Source organism: Hippichthys cyanospilos, chromosome 11 (assembly GCF_059441005.1).
Source record: "Hippichthys cyanospilos isolate Australia breed blue-spotted pipefish chromosome 11, RoL_Hcya_1.0, whole genome shotgun sequence".
Lineage (NCBI taxonomy): Eukaryota > Metazoa > Chordata > Actinopteri > Syngnathiformes > Syngnathidae > Hippichthys > Hippichthys cyanospilos.
This window is the reverse complement of record NC_142379.1, coordinates 8,769,701-8,788,397: the sequence shown is the minus strand read 5'-3', so window position 1 is coordinate 8,788,397 and position 18,697 is coordinate 8,769,701. Positions and strand designations below refer to the sequence as shown.

The following is an 18,697-nucleotide window of genomic DNA, read 5'->3' as shown; positions in this document are numbered from 1 at the left end:
GAGGAAAGAATGATCGGAGTTAAAGGAAGCAATGTTACGAGCAATATTTAGCGCTTGATTTAGTGTTACAAAAGTATAGTCTGAGGATTCAGAGTTTCTAAAATCATTCTATATCCAGGAGGATTCTCAGCGCAAAGAATTGATGACAACTGGACTGTTGCGGCTGCTTTCGGAATTTTTTTTCAGATTGGCCACAACCTCGCCAGTTTACCATGTCGCATTGGTGGATCTAGGCCAGAGGTGTCCAAACTCAGTCCTCGAGGGTCAGTGTCAATCTCAGCAGAAGCTTGATAACAATCCTGATCATTTGAATCAACTGCGGAGGGTCAAGAAAGCTGGAAAACATGCAGGATACAGGCTTTCCACGACTGAGTGTGGACACCCCGATCTAGACCTTAAGGCTGCCACAGTAAAGTTGGGAACAAATCAATGTCCTGAGAATGAAATTAACTGGATATATGAGGGTAGAGAAAAGGAATTAGCCCCTATTTCCACTTCAATGTGATGAAACAAGCCCCTTCCACACTGGCTCCAGTAGCAGGAAACCTAGTGTGACGTATGATTTCCCCACACCATTTTTTTTAAAAGCGATCATTGCAATTACGGGTGCATGATTTGTAAACTACATCTAGTTATCTAAAGGTGTACAGCCTTAACGAGAGCTGGGCAATCGGTTGCCTTCGGTGTGTGCTTCCATATTTTTCGGTGTTAATGACCTGAAACTTTGAAAAAAAAAAAATACAGAAACTGAGCATCGAGTGAAGAGGGTTTATGTCCCTTGGCTTGAGACTCCTCACTTTGGTGACAAATTGCTCAGCTCTGGCCTTAACGGCTACAAAAAAAAATAATAAAAAGGGGTGGAATAAATACAAGCTACTCTTTCCCCTGTGTTGAGCAAATTTGAGAGGCAGTAATGTGAAAAGGGGGCTATTGATTATTACCGGCCAAACTGAAGAAAATGAATCCTCCACCATATGGTAAAGATTAAAACCCTGAGGTTTCAATAGGCACTTCAAAGACACCCAAAACACATGCAATTTAGAAACAATCCTGGAAACAACACCACAACTTGTATTAATTAAGATACAACTACTGTACAGGTAAGGATAAACTATAGCTCACTGGGGATTAGCCTTTGTCAGGTGTGCAAACAATCTGCCTCCAATTGTAATGGTAGGGGAGTGAAAGCTGTTTCCCTTTTCTCGTCACAAGACCAAACAGCTAGGCAAAGCAAAATGGGCACGAACTTGTACTTTTAACAGTTAATAGTAACAATGGGAGTGGTACTTCTGGAAATATAGGCCATGCAAACATGCTATGTGAGTCCTTGTAGAAGCGCAAAATGCCTCATTGGTCCGTATGTGCAGATGTTTGGATCACACCATGCAGTAAATTGTTTTTATCGGTATGCCGATAACAGCACCTACTGCCCGCCTCAATCGCTATCCGGCCGATACAAGTACTTCATCATCAGGCTGTCCACCTTCTTCTTCCGCTTCTTTTCAGTCTTTTTGGTGAGGGGTTGGCACTCACTTTGAAGCCCATCCTCCACTCCCTCTTCTGGATTGGCAACCTTATGAGATGGGGCTCTCTTCACACTGTTCGAGCTGCGGTAGGAGATGGTAGAGGCACTCGAGCTTGAGTCAGATCCTGAGTCTGATTCAGATTCTGATGATGAGGATGATGAGGATTTTTCCCTTTTTCTGGATTTTTTCTTGGACTTTTTGGACCTCCTCCTCGAGCTGCTCCTGTGATCACTTGAACTTTCGGACTCTGAACTATGACTTCGCTTCTTCTTCTTCTTGCCTTTACTCTTTCCCTTGCTGCGGCGACTACTACAGCTGCTGGTGCTGCGAGAAGATCTTAAGCAGCTCACAGCTGACGCGGAGCGTTTAAGATTACTACCTGGACGAGTTCCTGTGCTATTCTGATTTGTCGATTTATTTTCTGCATCATCTTTAGAGTTTCCTTCAGTCTCGGAGTCCTCCAAGGTGCTGCGCTTGAATTTGATTGGTTTGAAACTCAATACTTCATTGATGGCTTTTTCCAGTTCCGGGTCGAGGTAGTTACGATGGCCGACGGGTTTGATATCCGTATTATCGGTGAGATCGTTATCTGCAGCCGATCGAGCTTGCGGCGGCGGCATGGAGACACTGCGTCCAACGGAAGAGTGGCTATAAGATGACCTCTCAGTGAAGGCCACGCTTCTGCTGTCATCCATATCAAGATCAAACTCACTAAGACGGCAGCTACGTGCGAGTGACATTGGGGAATCCGCTCGACTGACACTACCAGGACTGCGGCCACCGGATCTTTTGCTCAAACAAGGGCTGCTGGGTTCACTGCCATATAGTGATCTTCTCCCACCACGCTCATCTAAGCGTGAGGTGCTTTGATGACGTCCAAGTGTGCTTGAGAAACCCAAGCTCAGGGTAGACCTCGCATCGTCCTCCGGACTCAACCCAAGGCCAGTCGAGGCCCGTCTTGGTGGGACGAACGAAACGCTCGATTCTTTGTCAACGTCATCCCAGCGGCTTTCTATGCTTTTCCTGGCGCGGCTGTTGGCGGAGTAAGCCTGGGAGATTACGGATACTCTGTCCGCCACGTCATCGGTTGCCGATGATCTCTTCCTGGAGCTGGTTGAGAAAGTATCATCTTGAAGATCGGCGCTTTTGGATTTAGGCTTTTGAAAAGGCCGATCAGCCTCCAACTCTGCATTTTCCTTCAGGACGCTGAATAGTTGGTCCCCTTTAGAATCGTGGGTGGAACGTTTTCTGTAGCTGAGGGAGCTCATCACTGACAATGGGCGGCTTGTCTCTACATCTTTGCCCTCCTTATTTGCCTCTTTCCATTCCTTATCATCTGACCACTCTTTCCCCTCTTTTGCATCTAAGTTTACGGCAAACCTTGAGAGACCACAGTCACCAAAGAACAAAAACAATAGGAAGAAAAATGATGAAAATGAGTTCTTAATGCAAGTGTGTACAAAAAATATACTGTATAAAAATAATAACTAACTTTGAGCTTGCTGCTTTGGCTGAGCCATAGTTTAGTAGAGCAGCCTGCTATGTCTATTGATTTAACCTGTCAAAATGCAGCACTACTTATGGCCAAATATTGTGTGTGAGATGAAAGATACCATTTGTATATTTATTTGTCAATTTTTTAAATGTCCCTCACAAATGTTTGATTTTAAGATGATTCATAACTCTGATTTGGTCCGCACCACACTAATCATGAATTTAAGTATGCCACTGGATTGAGTCATCGTCAATGATAGTCTGAATATACAGTAAGAACATTTGTACAATAACACTGTTAGACATTGTGTTGTGACATTGCAAATGTGTGGCTTGATTTTTCTCACCGATAGAACTCATTCCAAATTAATTCTCAAATAACTTGTTTTTATTGATCTTTGAGCCCAAAAGAATTATTTTGATAGTGAATATTTTGGCAGGGAAACTGAAACTTTCTCTGCAAGAAGAAGCCACTAAGAACTTACTCAGACAAGAGTGAAGTCGAAGTCAAAAGGTTTGGTGACAAATTTCGAACAAGCTGTCAGCTGTCTGGCAGGCATTGATCTGATGCACTAGTGAGTTTCTCAAGTGTAAAATAGTCTCAACATATTGGTAAAAAAAAAAGATCTATTGCACAGACAGTAATGCCACTTGCTTTTCCACTGACCTGGAGCTCTTCAGGCTGCCATCGTCTGAGAAATTCTTGGCGGATCCTTTATTTTTGGACAACCAGGATTTCACCCCATCCACACGACCCTCCACCTCAGAGTCAGTGTCTGAATCCCCTTGACTAGTGGGGAGTCAGACAGAAAACAAGTCAGCGAGGGCAAATAAGGGACAGTTGCTAAGAGAGTTAGCAAATCAGTTTAAAGAATGTTACAGTGTGCAGCAGAGTCAAAAGGGAATAGAAATCAGCAAAGCCCCTGCAGGAACATTAGCTGACACAAGGCTGGTTGTCACTGTCAACAGGCATTCAAAGCATTGTGTTATTGCTGCAGGTTAAAGGCAGCATTTGCAATCGGCTCAAAAAGACCATTTTGATACACAAACCTATGAGAGGTTACACATAAAACTATTCACTGCATCTTCTCACGTTTGACACTGTTAGATTACTAAATCTTTGTTAGGTGGCAGTGCACGTCAATTCAAGCATTCTTCCAAAGCTTTCTGAAAATATGCTCTAGGTAGCAGTGTAATGTTCCTCACCTGCACTGCAATCTGAATTAAAGATGTTGAACATTAAAATGTTTTACCTGCATGATTTCATTATCTTTAGATAACCACTACTCTATCAGCAATAACAGTGAATTCATGGGGGGCATCTTGTGGAAAAACAACAAAAAAGACATTCAAAAATCATCTGCTCCACCTATAAATTACACATTCAATCCCAAACACATTTTTAATTGTATTACAGAAAATATAGAACTCTATCACAATATTCTAATTTTCTGAGACAGTTCTGTATACTGTAATACAACAGTGTTCAAAACCTTCTGAAACATATTCACTCCATATTTGCCAAGTGTTTAACAATATGCAGAATCCGAGAAGGGAAATGTGCTTCATGCTGGGGGGGATCCAACACATCATCAATGACAATCATGCATCTCAGCATGTGAGGACATGCAATCAGCAGAGGTATACACTTGGGTTATGAGGAATCTCTGAGCACTGTTCATGATGCATTATGCCAGAGCCTTATCCAAAGTATTTGTAGGCCTTTTATTTTATTTGGTTACTGTGAGAATCTGGTGTAAAAACCTATGCCTTTATTGCTTCCACCAAACAGTACAGTTCAGATGAACTCATCACAATACGATTTGAAAAGTAATTCAACTTCCCTGTCTTTGTGGTTAATTCTGAGTGGTTCTAAAAATCTAATTGAAGGGTGTATGATGCTATTCTGCGCCTGCCTCCTGTTGGTCCAGTCAATTTTGTAATGCAAGTGAGTACGGTACTTGCTTTACACTCTCCACGCAATTATCGATCATCAAATTTATTAGTATTTAAAATACATTTGGGTAGCCCTTAATCATAACAGGGTAATCACAGAATATTACAAATTCATACCGGCATCCCCTGAAGAAAGCTTCCAGAAGCAGCTTTCTTTAGGGGATGACATTTGACTCATTTTCAGTCGATGTCATACATTTTAACTGAGACAGGCAGTTAAGGAGTTAAATTAATACAAATAATGCCACACAGCTTTAACCCAAGGTGTGCGCTGTTGCAGCAAAGAATAACTTTTTGCAGGGACATCAGTCCTTTAATAAACAATCATAAATACATCTATTTTCTACCCTCTTACTCTGTGTTGAGCTTGAGCCAATCCCAGCTTTCTTTGAGCAACTGGTGGATTATACCCAGAATTGGTCACCAGTCAATCGGACATTAGTTTGTTTTAACATTCAATGCTGCTCTTATTGTGTATCAACCTGAACTGAACTTTACTGCAAAGTGGAAATGTGATTTTTTTTTTTAAACAACGAAATTGTTTAAATTTGGACAAAAAAAATTAAGAGGCAAAATTACTTAAATTCAGTAGCATTTCTTTATGATAGTGTTTTAAAAGGGTATGCTTTATGCACAGATTCATTGTATTTGAAGACTATGGAATGCTGCATCATTTCCCAGTGGTAAAAATGAATAAATCAGAAGCTCCAGAGCCTCACGTTCTGTTCTTTCTTTTCTGATACTTTGTCACCATGTCTTGTAAACTGGTTGCAATGATAGATGGACAAACAGAAGATAAGACAACAAAACAGACAAAAGTCAAAGGAAAAATGTGAGTGATACATGTTGAGTAAGTGGTCAGGAATTGTGGAATAATGCCAAGGTGTTTTCTACTAGTGCTAGCTAGTAGCTAACTCAATCAGCTATGAGCTTTGGTGCACATTAGCTCCATGGAGCTTAGGTGTTTTAATATTTTCATTCTAAGCAGGCATCATTAATGAAGTACATTTTTTTCGGTATGTATATTAACCAAACCGAGATGATGGAAATCATAAGGAACTGAAGGGAAAAACATCCACGGTGAAACAAGCTGGGTGAATTATGAATTACAGTGACAGGTGCCCTACAGAAGGTCTGAACCTTCATCCAAAACTCTTGTATGGCCTTTTACTGACTGGTGTCTGAGCAATCAAGTCAACATTAATGACTGATTCCTCAAAAGTATTTCCATCATTTAAAAACGGTTTACATTCAACACCTTTCTGTTTAAATTGGCAAACAATTATGTGTAATTATGTGCATCAGTGCAAAATTTTACCTGTTGATAAGGTCTTCATTGTCATCACTCTCCATCTCATCCTCAATGGCAGCCTGAAGGTCACCAATCCTTTTGAAGGCAAGTTTAAGGTCTGCCTGCAGGCTCTGATTTGTAGCCTCCAAGCTCTCAATGTCCATTTCCTATTCATATGAAAGAAAAAAGACATCTTTCAAAGGCAGTTCATTAATTGGATTTTGACTTGAAGGCTATTACAAGTCTCTTCACATGTTAGCTTATTTCGGTCTAATGCATACTTACCAAGTCATGCTTCTTGCGACTGGCCTCGCCTTCCTTTTTGGCAAGTTCAGCAATCTCTTCTTTCATGTCGCGAATCTGCCTCAGCAATCGTTTGCTTTGTTCTTTCTCCCGAATCTCGCTGCTGCTGCGTTGGTCTCGCTCCTCTGTCAGTTTTTCCAGATTTTCCTTGAGACGTGCAACAAGGCCCTGCAAAGAGATATGCGATTAGGCTGGTCAATATTGTCGTAAATATATTCAGTCACACAGAAGCAGATCTTATCATGCTTATCTTATCATGCTGATAGCTTATTTTGCTGCTCAACTGACCATTTCATTCAAGAGGAGGGCATTTTGTCAGTACTGAGTTGGACCCTCTACCAATGATGCACCACGGGCACTACATCTACTGTCTTTGGCACTCACCTCCAGGCGTTTGACCTGGGTCCTCTCAAACTCCAGTTTAGTTTCAAGTTCACGAATCTTGGCCTCCTGTCGGCTCACAAGAGATTTCTCCACCATGGACTGCTCCTGGAAGTCTAGTTGACTCTGGAGGGCTTGCATCTATGGAGGCAAACATATGTTTCAATAACACAAGAATAGCCTTCCACTGACTGTGCATATTCAGTGAAAATCCTTCAGAAAGACTATGCCTCAGGTAAAAAAATATAGCACTTACAGTCTCATGCACTTCCTGCTTCTCTTTGACGGCCTCCTCCAGCTGTGCTTGAAGGTCACTGATCTGAGCCAAGTTCTGGGCAGACTGAAACCACAAAAAGAAAGCAGATTTAAAAGTTTACAAATCCATATACTAAATTAAGAAGAACATGACATAAATGCATTAAGAGGAAATGTTTTTGCTTTTATTTTAAGTAATTCCTAATGACTTAAAATTGTTCCCTATTTTGCGAACATTTCGATCTGATAACAGTGTCACAGAACAAATTCAATTCATCACCCAAACTTAGTTGGTTGTTCCTACTATTTGTTTCTTTCTCACTGGAAAGAATTTCTTGACTGTCCATCAATACCCCAGTGCATTGATTATGACTGCAATGGAGGTAAATCGAAAAAGGCTGACCTGAGCAACGGCAGCTTTGTGCTTCTTCATGAGCTCATTCAAATCTTCCTGGTCTTCCTCCATTCTTGTCTGCAAGTCATTCTTCTCCCTTTGCAGACGACTCAGCTGTTCTTCCAGCTAGAGTGCAAGAACAAACACAAAGACAGAGTACACCTTTCATTGTCAAATTAAGTCCAAAAAGCCACATTTTGGAAGGCTCGGATGCCATAAAGAGCTGACTGGCTGCATTAATAGTTGAGTTTGTGGAACTTTCTCCATCTCCTTATTGCATCATTTGCTTGAGTACTTTACATAAACACAAACATCTAAAAACGCCTACCAAACGCCATGCGATCACCAAGGCTTTATTTCCAATGAACGGCCATAGATATATGGTAATAAATAAAGGTGGGGAATAAGAAAAGAATACTGACCGCCTGTTTTGTTTTGGAAATATCCTCCATTTGAACATGCAGGTCTTCAATCTCCACCTCCATGGCTTTACGGGATTTAACTGCAGCTGCGCAAGTGAATTCAGATTCCTCCAGCTAGATTTAGAAAAGAACAGTGTAAGTGAAGTGTAAGAGAATAAATAATGAAACAAAGTCTAAGGTTCCACTGGAAATGTAGGCAGATCACCTGGTTCTTTAATTGAGCTATTTCCCGCTTGCTGGGTGCGTTGTTCTTTATGTGATCTAACATGATCTGAGCATCAGCCAGCAAAGTCTTGGTTCTCTTCAGGTCTTTCCTCAAGCGTTTCTCAGTCTCATTGTCACCACTTCTCACCTGAAGGTGGAGGCAAGACTGGACTGATTTAATTGAAAATTACAATATTGTTTACCTTTGCATTGTATAACAAATACAGGTAATTGTTAAAACAGCATCAGGAGACATTTGATAACATATTTGTGGGCATATTATGGAAATGTGATCATTTATTCTTCTCATAGTTGGGTTTCAGGACTGGCTACCCACCCATTTGAAGTCGTGCCTGTAACCAACCCATTCAGAATTCTATTTTAAATCATAATGCATCTGTGACTAGCCGAGGCAACGATTAAATTTGTACACATCATCTAAACAATATAGAAACATAAGGTTGCCAAGTGCAAAGCCAAGCTGCTGTTATTTTATTATTTATATGTATGCTAATTATATTTCATGTCTGTAGCAGCATTTAAATGACAAATCAATCACACACTGGACATTCACTGAAATCATAATAATCAAACATCAACTGTACCTTGTCCTGGGCTGATAGAAACTTTGACTCTATCTCTCTTTTGTCTTTCAGCACCTTCTGCTTCTCATCATACTCTTCCTCAAGCTGGAGTTCCATTTGTTTTAACTAGACAAAAAAAAAAAACAGTTTATAAAAGTTTTCTGTCATTATATATTATAGTTTGGATAAGATTTCTTTTGTAATGTAAAGTTAAATAACTTAAAAAAGGATGCTGACAATCTACACAAGCAACTGCACACAAACATACATGTGAATCAACTTGCTATTGTATTTTGCATTTAAAAGATTATATAGATAGAATTTAAGGATACCACTATTCTTACTGATACTGCTTTTTGACCCTTAACGGTAGTCTCATTTGTACACAATTTCCGTTAGAAAATCAACAAACACATTAGAACTCAACTGCTTTTTAAACAAGCAACTACAATGACATTACTGCAACATAACTAAACAAGTATATACATAATTGACAGAAAGGTAATTATTTGAACACATCACTATTATACTGTTGACAAACAAAAAAAAAACTAATTAGCGTAAAAGAAAACCTGTGTCGAGTAACGAGGCTGGAACTTCCTGTTGGGCTGTAAAAAGCACTTCTGTAAGGTGAGACGCACATTTTCTATATGTTTGAGATTTGTATTTTCCCTTGACATTTTAACGACTGATGGCACTTGGGACAAAGTGCATATAACAGCGACATTACGACGTCATCCCTCCGTCCTGCACCAGTCTTCAGGCATAACCACTCAAACCAAGACAAACAAAACTTCTACTTTAGTCTCACGACCGCATTGCGTGCAAGACGATTACTTATGCCTAGAAAGAAACGCTCAGCTGCTACGTATAGTAACAGGGATAACTCAATGTAAATTACGCCATCTTTTACTGCGTTAATGAACGTTTATTAAACGTCACACGTTCGGGGCCTTCAAACTCATAAATCGCTGACTTCGCAACCTGTGCTTCCAAGACGGTGACGCGATGACTGCGCTGCTGCTTCAAAGCCTGATGAAGTGGGACGGATCGCCGCGACATCGTTACACTAATACCGATTCTACACATCAAAATAACATTATAAAAACAATAGGGTGATACGGCACGATAAACGTTTTTAATTAATACCGCGTATTATGTCGCAATATGATCACACAGCATTACATTAGCATGGGAGGGAGTGACGGGTGCCTTGACCCCTCTCTGATCGAGAATATTCATCTTATTTATTCTTAGAAACAAGTTCGAAGAAGTGAAAGGAGCAAAATAGCATCCATATAGACTAAATCTCTCGATTAAGTTGAATTCAACATTCATAATGTGCAAAGTATACAATAACCAACTTTTGCCCGTTTCCAGAAACTGAATTCAGAGACGTGTTACACAAAGCATCTTTAAAAAATAAAAATAATAAAAGGACATAAACAACCATTCAGCAAATGTGTTTCATTAATAAAGGTTGTTTATGGAACAATCATGAAAATAATTGAAAAAGGGTATCGCTTGCTGTGTTCCGAGGAAGTTTAAAATGGAAGTACAGCATTACAAAGATATACCAAACAGGCATTTAAAAAAAAAAAAAAAAACTGCAAAGAAATCATTATTATAGAGTCTTTAAATTAGTGCATTAACCAGATTATTTCTGTTTTTTATTACTAGCGAAGCTCATACATAGAATTATTTGACCATATACAAAGAGGACGATATTTTGGATTTAGGATATCTGAATTTATGAATTACCGGTATTCACTTGTATATCAACAGGACAACATGGTTTTTAATCATTTATAGGGGTACGGGTAAATACAAACATGTTTTTATGTTTTATATATATATATATATATATATATATATATATATATATATATATATATATATATATATATATATATATATATATATATATATATATATATATATATATATATATATATTTTTTTTTTTTTTTAATAAATATCCTTACCTTCTTGCTGCATGACTGTCTGATTTCCTCAACCTCATCGTCTTTGCTTTCGATATCCTTGGAATGGGTTTGTCGCAAACGTTCCATTTCCATCTCAAGACGTAATTTAGCCTAGAAAACAAATTAGACATACATGCATACTTGCATTTATCATAGTTTGATTGACAGTATTAACATTTTCATTTGTATTTGAAGGTAATCATTGGAGATTTTGTTTAAATAAAACTAAAATTTGAACGACTAACGGCTAGGATTAAGGCAAGCATCCAATCCTAATGAATGTATTGGAAACATTTATTAGTTTGTATTTGTATCGACAAATACATATTAATGAAATGTCATTGGATTAAATGGCAATTTGTTGTATTGTTAATGGCTGATGATGGAAAGAAGGAATTTGAAAACAATGAAACTTGACTTGGTTTTAGCTACCAAGAAAGAAACATTCGTGATATCTTGTGCATTTGTTTTGAATTTGTAGATTTACCTATGAATTTTAAAATGTATGGCTCACAGGAACATTTTTCAAACAACTAAAGGCAGTTGAAATTGTATTGTGTGTTTCTACATTTTTGATATGGCAAAATATGACTATTATTATATTGTACCTGTTCCAACATCTGAATGGTTCCTGCTTGTTCATCAAGTTCCTCCTCCTGGTCCTTCACCTTTGCCTCCATGTCACGAAGCTGCTTTCTCACCTGAATAACCATAAAGATCTCAAATATTTACTTCAAATACATTTTAGGTTTTATATTATTGTGAAAATAAGCGGCTATAGAAAATGGATGTATAAAGTACTTTCTTTTGTATTTAACATAGAGCTGTGAGATAAGACATGATGGGGTTGGTATGTGTTATGATATAATATACAGTATGATGAATGAAATACATTTGCATATTGCAATACATTTATGCTTCGAAGTCAGAGAGCAAAAAGACCTTAGCCAGTGATGCTTCATCCTTGGACTCTTGAGAATTGAGATCCTGCAGCTCAGCCTCAAGTTGGTCCAATTTAAGATTGACCGCACACACCTCCAGGTCCTTGTCCTGCAGAACGGAAGAAGGCGCCCAAATGGGTCAGCGTGAACATACAATACAAAAGATGAAAAGACAGGCAAACAAATTATTGGAGACAAGGGCTACATTTTTTTCAACTGTCATATTTAAGTACATTTAAAGTCCTTTTTGGATTATTTTCAAGATCGCTTGGCGCACCATGCAACACTGGGTACTCTTTTGTTATTGTTTTACAATGAAAACAATTGTACTTGACATCAAAAGCTGAATATGAAAAAAGGTCAACAGTTCTAATTTAATAATTAATCATTTCAAAATATTTACACCAAGACAGAACATATATTTTAGTTTGAAATCACCATTATATGGTGGGTGCAAAGGTTTTGGAACACAACTGGTATTTTTTATGGCCTAATTGTGTCCAACTAAATTAATTACAATAAAAAGAGCTCAACATCGAAACTCGGGTTTTATCTATGCAGACTACACTTACAGTTAGATGCTAGTGTAACTAGCATGAAAACTAGAGAGCTCTATTTCAGTGAAAAATCAACAATTGTAAAGCTGACAGACAATTGAAGTCTATCGGAAGTAAGCTTGATGATGCAGTTATTGCAAAGGATTTGACACCAACAATTAAGTCATATTCACTTTAATTGATTTAATTCTAATACTTTCACTAACCTAAAACATGTTTTAAAACAATGTTATCTTTTAAATTATGTATTGTGCTGGATTCAGGGAAAACACTAAATTTGAAAAATGATATATTATCTCATATTAATCTTTCTAGCATTGTTTTACAGCTACAACAAAGGAATTTGCCTCACTGTTTTAAATATTTTGGAAATAGTTGTTGCTGGTTCGACAATTCTGGTAGCACTTCTGCTAAGATTACGTAAATATACAGAGCCAATCCAAAACATACAATAGAGAAGATGCACGAACAGAGCGAGAATATACTGCACAGTACCTCAAGCTGTTGTCTGAGACTGAAAGCCTCTCCAGTCAACACGTCTTTCTCTCGCGCCAGTTTTTCTCGGAAGGTTTTTTCTCTTTGCACCTCATCCTGGGCTGCACTGAGCTCACTGTCGAACCTGCACACAAACACAACCAGATTTATAACATTAAAAGACAAAAAGGCTAAGCATGTTGGAGTTCTGTTGATAGTGTGTCTGCGTGTGTTTGTGTTTTTGTGCTTGGTCAGACACTAACTTCCTCTGCTTCTTCTCCAGATCGTGATTGCGGCTCTGTTGGCCCTCCAGGTGAAGTTTGGTGTCCTGCAGTTCAGCTGTGAGTCTCTGTGTTTTTTTCTTTAGCTGCTGGATATTTCGTTGTGATTCTTCATTATCGGCCAGTAGATCGCTGATCTAAACAAACCAAATGGAGAAAAAAAAATTAGGTTTCAATCTGCCATAATTTCATAATCTAATATCTATAATCTAGTTTCTGTTTTTAAAATCAACAAAACAATATATTTTAAGGTTTTTATTACCAAGAGTATGACTGGCTTATCTGATGGTTTTGTTGAGATTCCCTTTAGCACATCTAGTGGATGCATAGCCCCAGCCACTATTGTAGATTCTATTCTATGTGCCTTATAATGGGCCCTTTATATGAAAACAGTTTTAAAATATTCATTGAAGGTGCATCTTATAAACAAGTGTGCCTTATAGTGTGGAAAATACAGTAGTTTATTAATCCGATTTGATCCCCGTCTTAGATTTGACAACCATACCATTAATACAGCATTTGCAAAACTTAACTTTTCACAATTATTGTCTTACCCTCCTCTCCAGTTGTCGTTTGTTCTGCTGCTCAACCTCTAGCTTGTCCTCAAACTCCTGCTGCAGTCGCTTCTTGGTAAATTCAATTTCTCTGATGGCTCTTTCATACTTCAGCCTCCACTCGCCTCCTGTCACATTTACATACACGTATATAGATTACAACTTCTTGAGGAAGTTTTTTCATTCAAATTGTGATTTGCAAAAGGAGAATCAAAACAAAGTTTCAAAGTGCACATTCTGAATCCTGCTTGTCAGAATGAAAATTTTAAATAGGCTATTCCAACAAATCAGTGCTATTTATTTTTGTAATTTAAAAACTGGGAACTCGAAATCTGATGAAATTATAATTGAACTACTGTACTTAAAAATGTATGTAAGCCAACCACATGTCTGCCCGAAGCCAGCTGAGATAGGCACCAGCAAGCCTGCGACCCTTGTGAGGATAAGCGGCTATTGAAAATAGATGGATGGATGTTTTTTTATAAGGTTCATAAGGAAACGATGGTTTATTTTTCTCGAATCCTGTTACGAAAACTCACGTGACATCTAAAAAGGTTGTTTGAAAGATAGTTAAATACTAACCCTAACCCTAACCCTAACCCTCTCAATCATGAAGACTGGGTTGACAACATAGACAAAATATAAGCAGGAGTCACCAAAAATGCGATTGTGTAGGAAGGAATTTCACCTGATTCATCATCATCCAATACCCCATTGAGTTCAGAGGCTCTAATTAGACGAGCTTCCATCACTTCCATCTCCATAGATTCCATCTGTTTCTTCATGTTGTCATACTGGACCTAATAGACACATGAAAGCAAAACTTTGCTATGAGAATGTGAGCATATTCTAAATTAATGAAAGTAATGAGATATGTGCGAATTACATTACGATTTGACTTCTCTGGGAATGGAACATTATAAATGCTTTTCAACTACTAAAATGAGTGAAATAAATGTCATTCTGCATGCATGTCTAACGAAGAGGGGAGTGTGTAGGTGTGTGTGGGCATATACTGTACCTGCAGGTCCCTCATGTCCTTCTCAAGACGGAGTCTTTCAGATGTTTCGGCCTCCAGTAGCTGGGAGGCCGAGTCTCCTGTATTCCGCTCATCAGTCAACTCTGATGACAGTTCAGTGATCTGGACACATACAGTATATACACACAGCTAGTATTAGCATGTTAAAAAGTAAATCAATACAATAAATAATGTAGACACAGCCTGTTAACACAGAAGTCAAGTTTTGAATCCCATTTAACGTGAGTTGGAATGTGTGTGTAATAATCCCTCCCTCATTTATTTTTAGGCACAAAAAAATGGCTATTGAACAGCTGTGGTTACGGTTTTTAAATCCGTGGGTTAACAACATGCTGCCTGCGAGCACCAGATGTTACAGCATGCAAACCTGTTCTTAAGAGCACACACTCTTACCCTGCTCTCAAGACGATCACTATTGAGTCTCAGTTCATTCCTTTCTTTCTCGACCTTCTCCAATTTCTGCTTCAGCTGGAGGATCTCTTCCTAGAAAGTCAGACAGAAGATAAAAAATGAAAATGGGCAGTCAGTACTTCAATCAATTAAACTGTAATATTAATTGCATTTTCATTTCTCACTGAATGAAATCTGAGCGAAACCAAAACGCCCTGATTGTAAACATTTTATACTTACATCCTTGCCACGGATTTGTTCCTCAGTGAGTTGCACCTCAATTAGCGGTCTAACAGTTGTGAAAAGCTTCCACCAAGGCCATCCTTTGACCCCACGATTCTTCTTTATGTTCTTCTGGATACAACGGATTGCTAAATCTTGGATCTGTCAGACGGAAAGCGTACATAATTGAATGTTTTCATGAGAAGACAAGGACAAAGTCAGACTGAATGGAAAAACAATAAACTATGCAACTGGTTACTTTGTGGTTGTTTTTACTGCTGTTGTACTAACCAATGTGACTCACACTGATGACAATAAGTCTTTTTGCATTAGTCACTTTGTTCAACAAATTTTAATTTTGTACATTTGTAGTTGTCTGTCTTGCCTTGAGTACTTACCCCTGCTCACCATTCATTTCATTACAAATTTTCACCGTTTATTTTTATCAGGAATATTTTTTTTTCCGGATGAAAACAAAACTAGACGCCACGGTTTCAACAGTCTAGCATGCTATGCGAAAAGCCTTAAGTATTGCCTTTCCCTATATGTGTAGGAGTCTTACCTTCCTCTTTTTGAAAGCCTGCCTGGCCAAATATCCCCTACACGCAGCCTGGAATAGAGAGATATTTCTTCTGGTCTGAACAACCCGCTGCTCCTCTAGCCTTGACAGAGTCCCTGCTCTGAAGAAAACCTGAGCGAGGAAAGCAGAAAAAGCCACACAGTATTACACTTTGGATTACAGTTCTTGTGAAATCTAATCAATGGAATTGGGGGTACATTGTCAGTGGCTGTCATGCAAAAGCATTGTAAGAAGAGGAAGTGGTCAGTCTGACGGCCCATCACTGACGGATGCCACTTTTGCTGACGAATTACAGACCAGCAAAGGTTTGTAAAATGCCTACTGATGTTAACGAAGAGATGAAAACGCACACGTAAAATAAAACGACAGACTGACAATTAAAGTTCGGTATGGCTGAAAAACAAAGGCAGACTGACAAGACTGGGCGCTGACAAAAGATAGGCGAGCAAACCTTTTTAAAATGGCCACCTCTGTTAAGGGCTGAACCAATGTCTACACAAGAATCAAACAATTTCCAAATAAAATACAGTATGCCCTCCACTCACCCGGCTTAGTCCCATGTGGTAATTACTTTTCTCTAAATCCAAAGACTCCAGCAATTCCTCCACTGCCTGGAAATAGAAAATACAAAGAGCTGACATCAACGACTTCAGTATATTATTGGCTCATTCAGATCATGTTGTTTGGTGTAAAAATGTCTAAAATTTCGTTCATCATTCGAGATAAATAAACACTGAAAAAAAATCAATCAATCAATCAATCAATCAATCAATCACTTTCAGGATCTCACCCTCTTCTCATCAGTCACAATGTAGTGACGTCCATGCTTCTTGGTCAAATGTGGTGCAAGTACATCAAAACGCCTTCGGAACTCAGAGAACACCATGTGGTCTGGATATCCTGTGTGCACGATGGAAGAATGACGGCAGAGTCAGAAAAAAATAACAACAAAAACAAGATATAAGGGGCGGTTATGTGTTAAAAACATCCAACAACAACTAAAGCTTCTCCAGATTAGCACAGAGATTTCTGGCAAAAAGAGGATTTTTAACAGGTACACTATTCAATACTAAATTTAGAATACAATTGCTCAAATTGAGATAAGAACAAAATAATAAGACCTTCTTGTCTGAGAGGAATCTAACAAATGGTTACAATTTAGATAACCGGTGCAAACGACAGTTAACACTTAACACACATTGAATGTTGATGTTTGCCAAAACTAATTCTTCAAACTCATTCAAGAAATGTTCTAATAATCCATTTTTGTCACTCACAAGTTAACCAGAAAAAAATCTAACTACACAGTTAGACTTACATCAACATAGGAAACTTAATAAGGTCAGAATACATTTTATATGTCAACCCCCCCTGCCCCCTCTTTTTTTGTTTTGGAATATGACTTTCCAAATGACTTATTTCTGGAGAAAACGTAATTACCTTGTCTGTAGATGCGCAGTGCATCCAGAAGTTTGGATCCTCGAAGCTGAGCTCTGAGAAGACCCACATCCAAAGTCATGAGTCCTGAATCTGCACTTTCTCCATGTGCAACCCGCAGATCACTTCCTCCCCCCACTGCCTCCGCTTTGGGCAACAGGCAATGGACAAAATGGACTTTGGAGCGACGCACCATGTCAATCAAGGCATCCTAAAAAACATAAGTGACCCAATTTCATTGTGCTTTTCTCCAACATGGATTCCACCATTTTGGAAATCAATCAAGCTTAACAGGCATCTTAACATAACTACAGTATATGTTTGCAATACATACAGTATGTCTGTGAAATACATAAGTAAACAAGCTCTAACTTGCCTCAATTACTAGACTTTTCCCACAGTTTTTGGGGTGATACTTTTTGATTTTGACTTATGAGCAATGTTCCCTCTAAGATGCGCGTGTGCACAATCACGCACTGCTCCCATCCTCACGGCGCACCGGAAATGTACTGTATACAGTGCATCAAAAAACTTCAAACATAAAACCAGTATGTATTGGCAATTTGAATTTCTATATTAGCTAACATGGTTGACAGAGCTGAAGAAAAAAAAATGGAAAAAATGACAGAAAATTGTGAAACAGTGGGAAAATTTCAGACTGAAATGTGCACCATATTGTATAATCAGTATTACACTAGATTAATTTGACCAAGTCTTGATTCCTATACACAGTTTCTAAATTTACAGAGATAATAACATTGACGTAATAGGTAGGCTACCAACGTTAAGCACTGTGGCGTTGCTGTGTCTCTGTTAATTATGACTATTGTTGAGTTGATGGCCCAAATCATGAAAGAAGATATTTCCATATCACCTAGCACTAGTGGCAAATATAGGTAACGGCTCGCAGCAACACATTGGAGGGCCTATGAACTAGTTAAAAAAAGAACTGAATATGAACAATGTACCGAACTTGTTCATTTTATAATTTGTGAGCTGAACCTTGAAAAAGTTTGCATGAAAATGAATATTCTAAACATTGCATACATGCATCTTGTGCACACAGTCATTCCAGGTCATAAAGCATTACGAACATGCAGTACACATACACACAACATGTAATGAGTTTCACCTTTATTTTTGTTGGGTTTTTTTACTTACCACCTGAAGTTTAACCTGGATACACAAACTCTTCTTCTTGACAGCAGCCACACCTGTAGTGAAGGTCTTCCTCATGCTAGTGGCCCGTCGCAGGGCTAGTTGTGAGCTTCCTTCCAGACCAGCTATGGAGCCTGATAACACCGTCGCTCCACTAGCTCGACCCAAAAACATCCCACTGATATTTTTCCTTTGGTGGACACAAAGTATTGCATTGAATTATGTATGTAGTTTGAATAAAAGACTCACTTGGCTTTTATCTCTACATTT

The 18,697-nt window shown here is 38.6% G+C and overlaps 2 protein-coding genes across 3 annotated transcripts in view; both read right to left on the bottom strand.

Annotated features, from left to right (window-relative positions):
* The window catches only part of myo18ab (myosin XVIIIA b), a 54,877-nt gene that overhangs the window by 2,414 nt on the left and 33,766 nt on the right, over positions 1 to 18,697 (bottom strand). The window contains exons 17-41 of one of the 2 annotated variants that reach the window (XM_088426888.1): positions 18,431 to 18,617; positions 17,273 to 17,480; positions 16,623 to 16,732; positions 16,378 to 16,443; positions 15,815 to 15,943; positions 15,271 to 15,414; positions 15,034 to 15,123; positions 14,623 to 14,742; positions 14,290 to 14,401; positions 13,602 to 13,729; positions 13,030 to 13,184; positions 12,788 to 12,911; positions 11,737 to 11,844; positions 11,403 to 11,495; positions 10,795 to 10,905; positions 8,832 to 8,936; positions 8,228 to 8,374; positions 8,023 to 8,136; positions 7,610 to 7,726; positions 7,208 to 7,291; positions 6,955 to 7,092; positions 6,553 to 6,738; positions 6,295 to 6,434; positions 5,696 to 5,740; positions 3,688 to 3,810 (exon numbers count right to left, since the gene is read on the bottom strand). In XM_088426888.1, the coding sequence (XP_088283014.1) occupies positions 3,688 to 3,810; positions 5,696 to 5,740; positions 6,295 to 6,434; positions 6,553 to 6,738; positions 6,955 to 7,092; positions 7,208 to 7,291; positions 7,610 to 7,726; positions 8,023 to 8,136; positions 8,228 to 8,374; positions 8,832 to 8,936; positions 10,795 to 10,905; positions 11,403 to 11,495; positions 11,737 to 11,844; positions 12,788 to 12,911; positions 13,030 to 13,184; positions 13,602 to 13,729; positions 14,290 to 14,401; positions 14,623 to 14,742; positions 15,034 to 15,123; positions 15,271 to 15,414; positions 15,815 to 15,943; positions 16,378 to 16,443; positions 16,623 to 16,732; positions 17,273 to 17,480; positions 18,431 to 18,617 (3,084 nt within the window). The remainder of the gene's footprint in view (positions 1 to 3,687; positions 3,811 to 5,695; positions 5,741 to 6,294; positions 6,435 to 6,552; positions 6,739 to 6,954; positions 7,093 to 7,207; positions 7,292 to 7,609; positions 7,727 to 8,022; positions 8,137 to 8,227; positions 8,375 to 8,831; positions 8,937 to 10,794; positions 10,906 to 11,402; positions 11,496 to 11,736; positions 11,845 to 12,787; positions 12,912 to 13,029; positions 13,185 to 13,601; positions 13,730 to 14,289; positions 14,402 to 14,622; positions 14,743 to 15,033; positions 15,124 to 15,270; positions 15,415 to 15,814; positions 15,944 to 16,377; positions 16,444 to 16,622; positions 16,733 to 17,272; positions 17,481 to 18,430; positions 18,618 to 18,697) is intronic. The other variant, XM_088426889.1, reaches the window with a different exon arrangement.
* LOC148415746 (uncharacterized) lies at positions 9 to 3,670 on the bottom strand. Its single transcript, XM_088426890.1, has one exon. It carries the CDS (start codon positions 2,792 to 2,794, stop codon positions 1,436 to 1,438), a length of 1,359 nt encoding a protein of 452 aa, XP_088283016.1. The 5' UTR covers positions 2,795 to 3,670; the 3' UTR covers positions 9 to 1,435.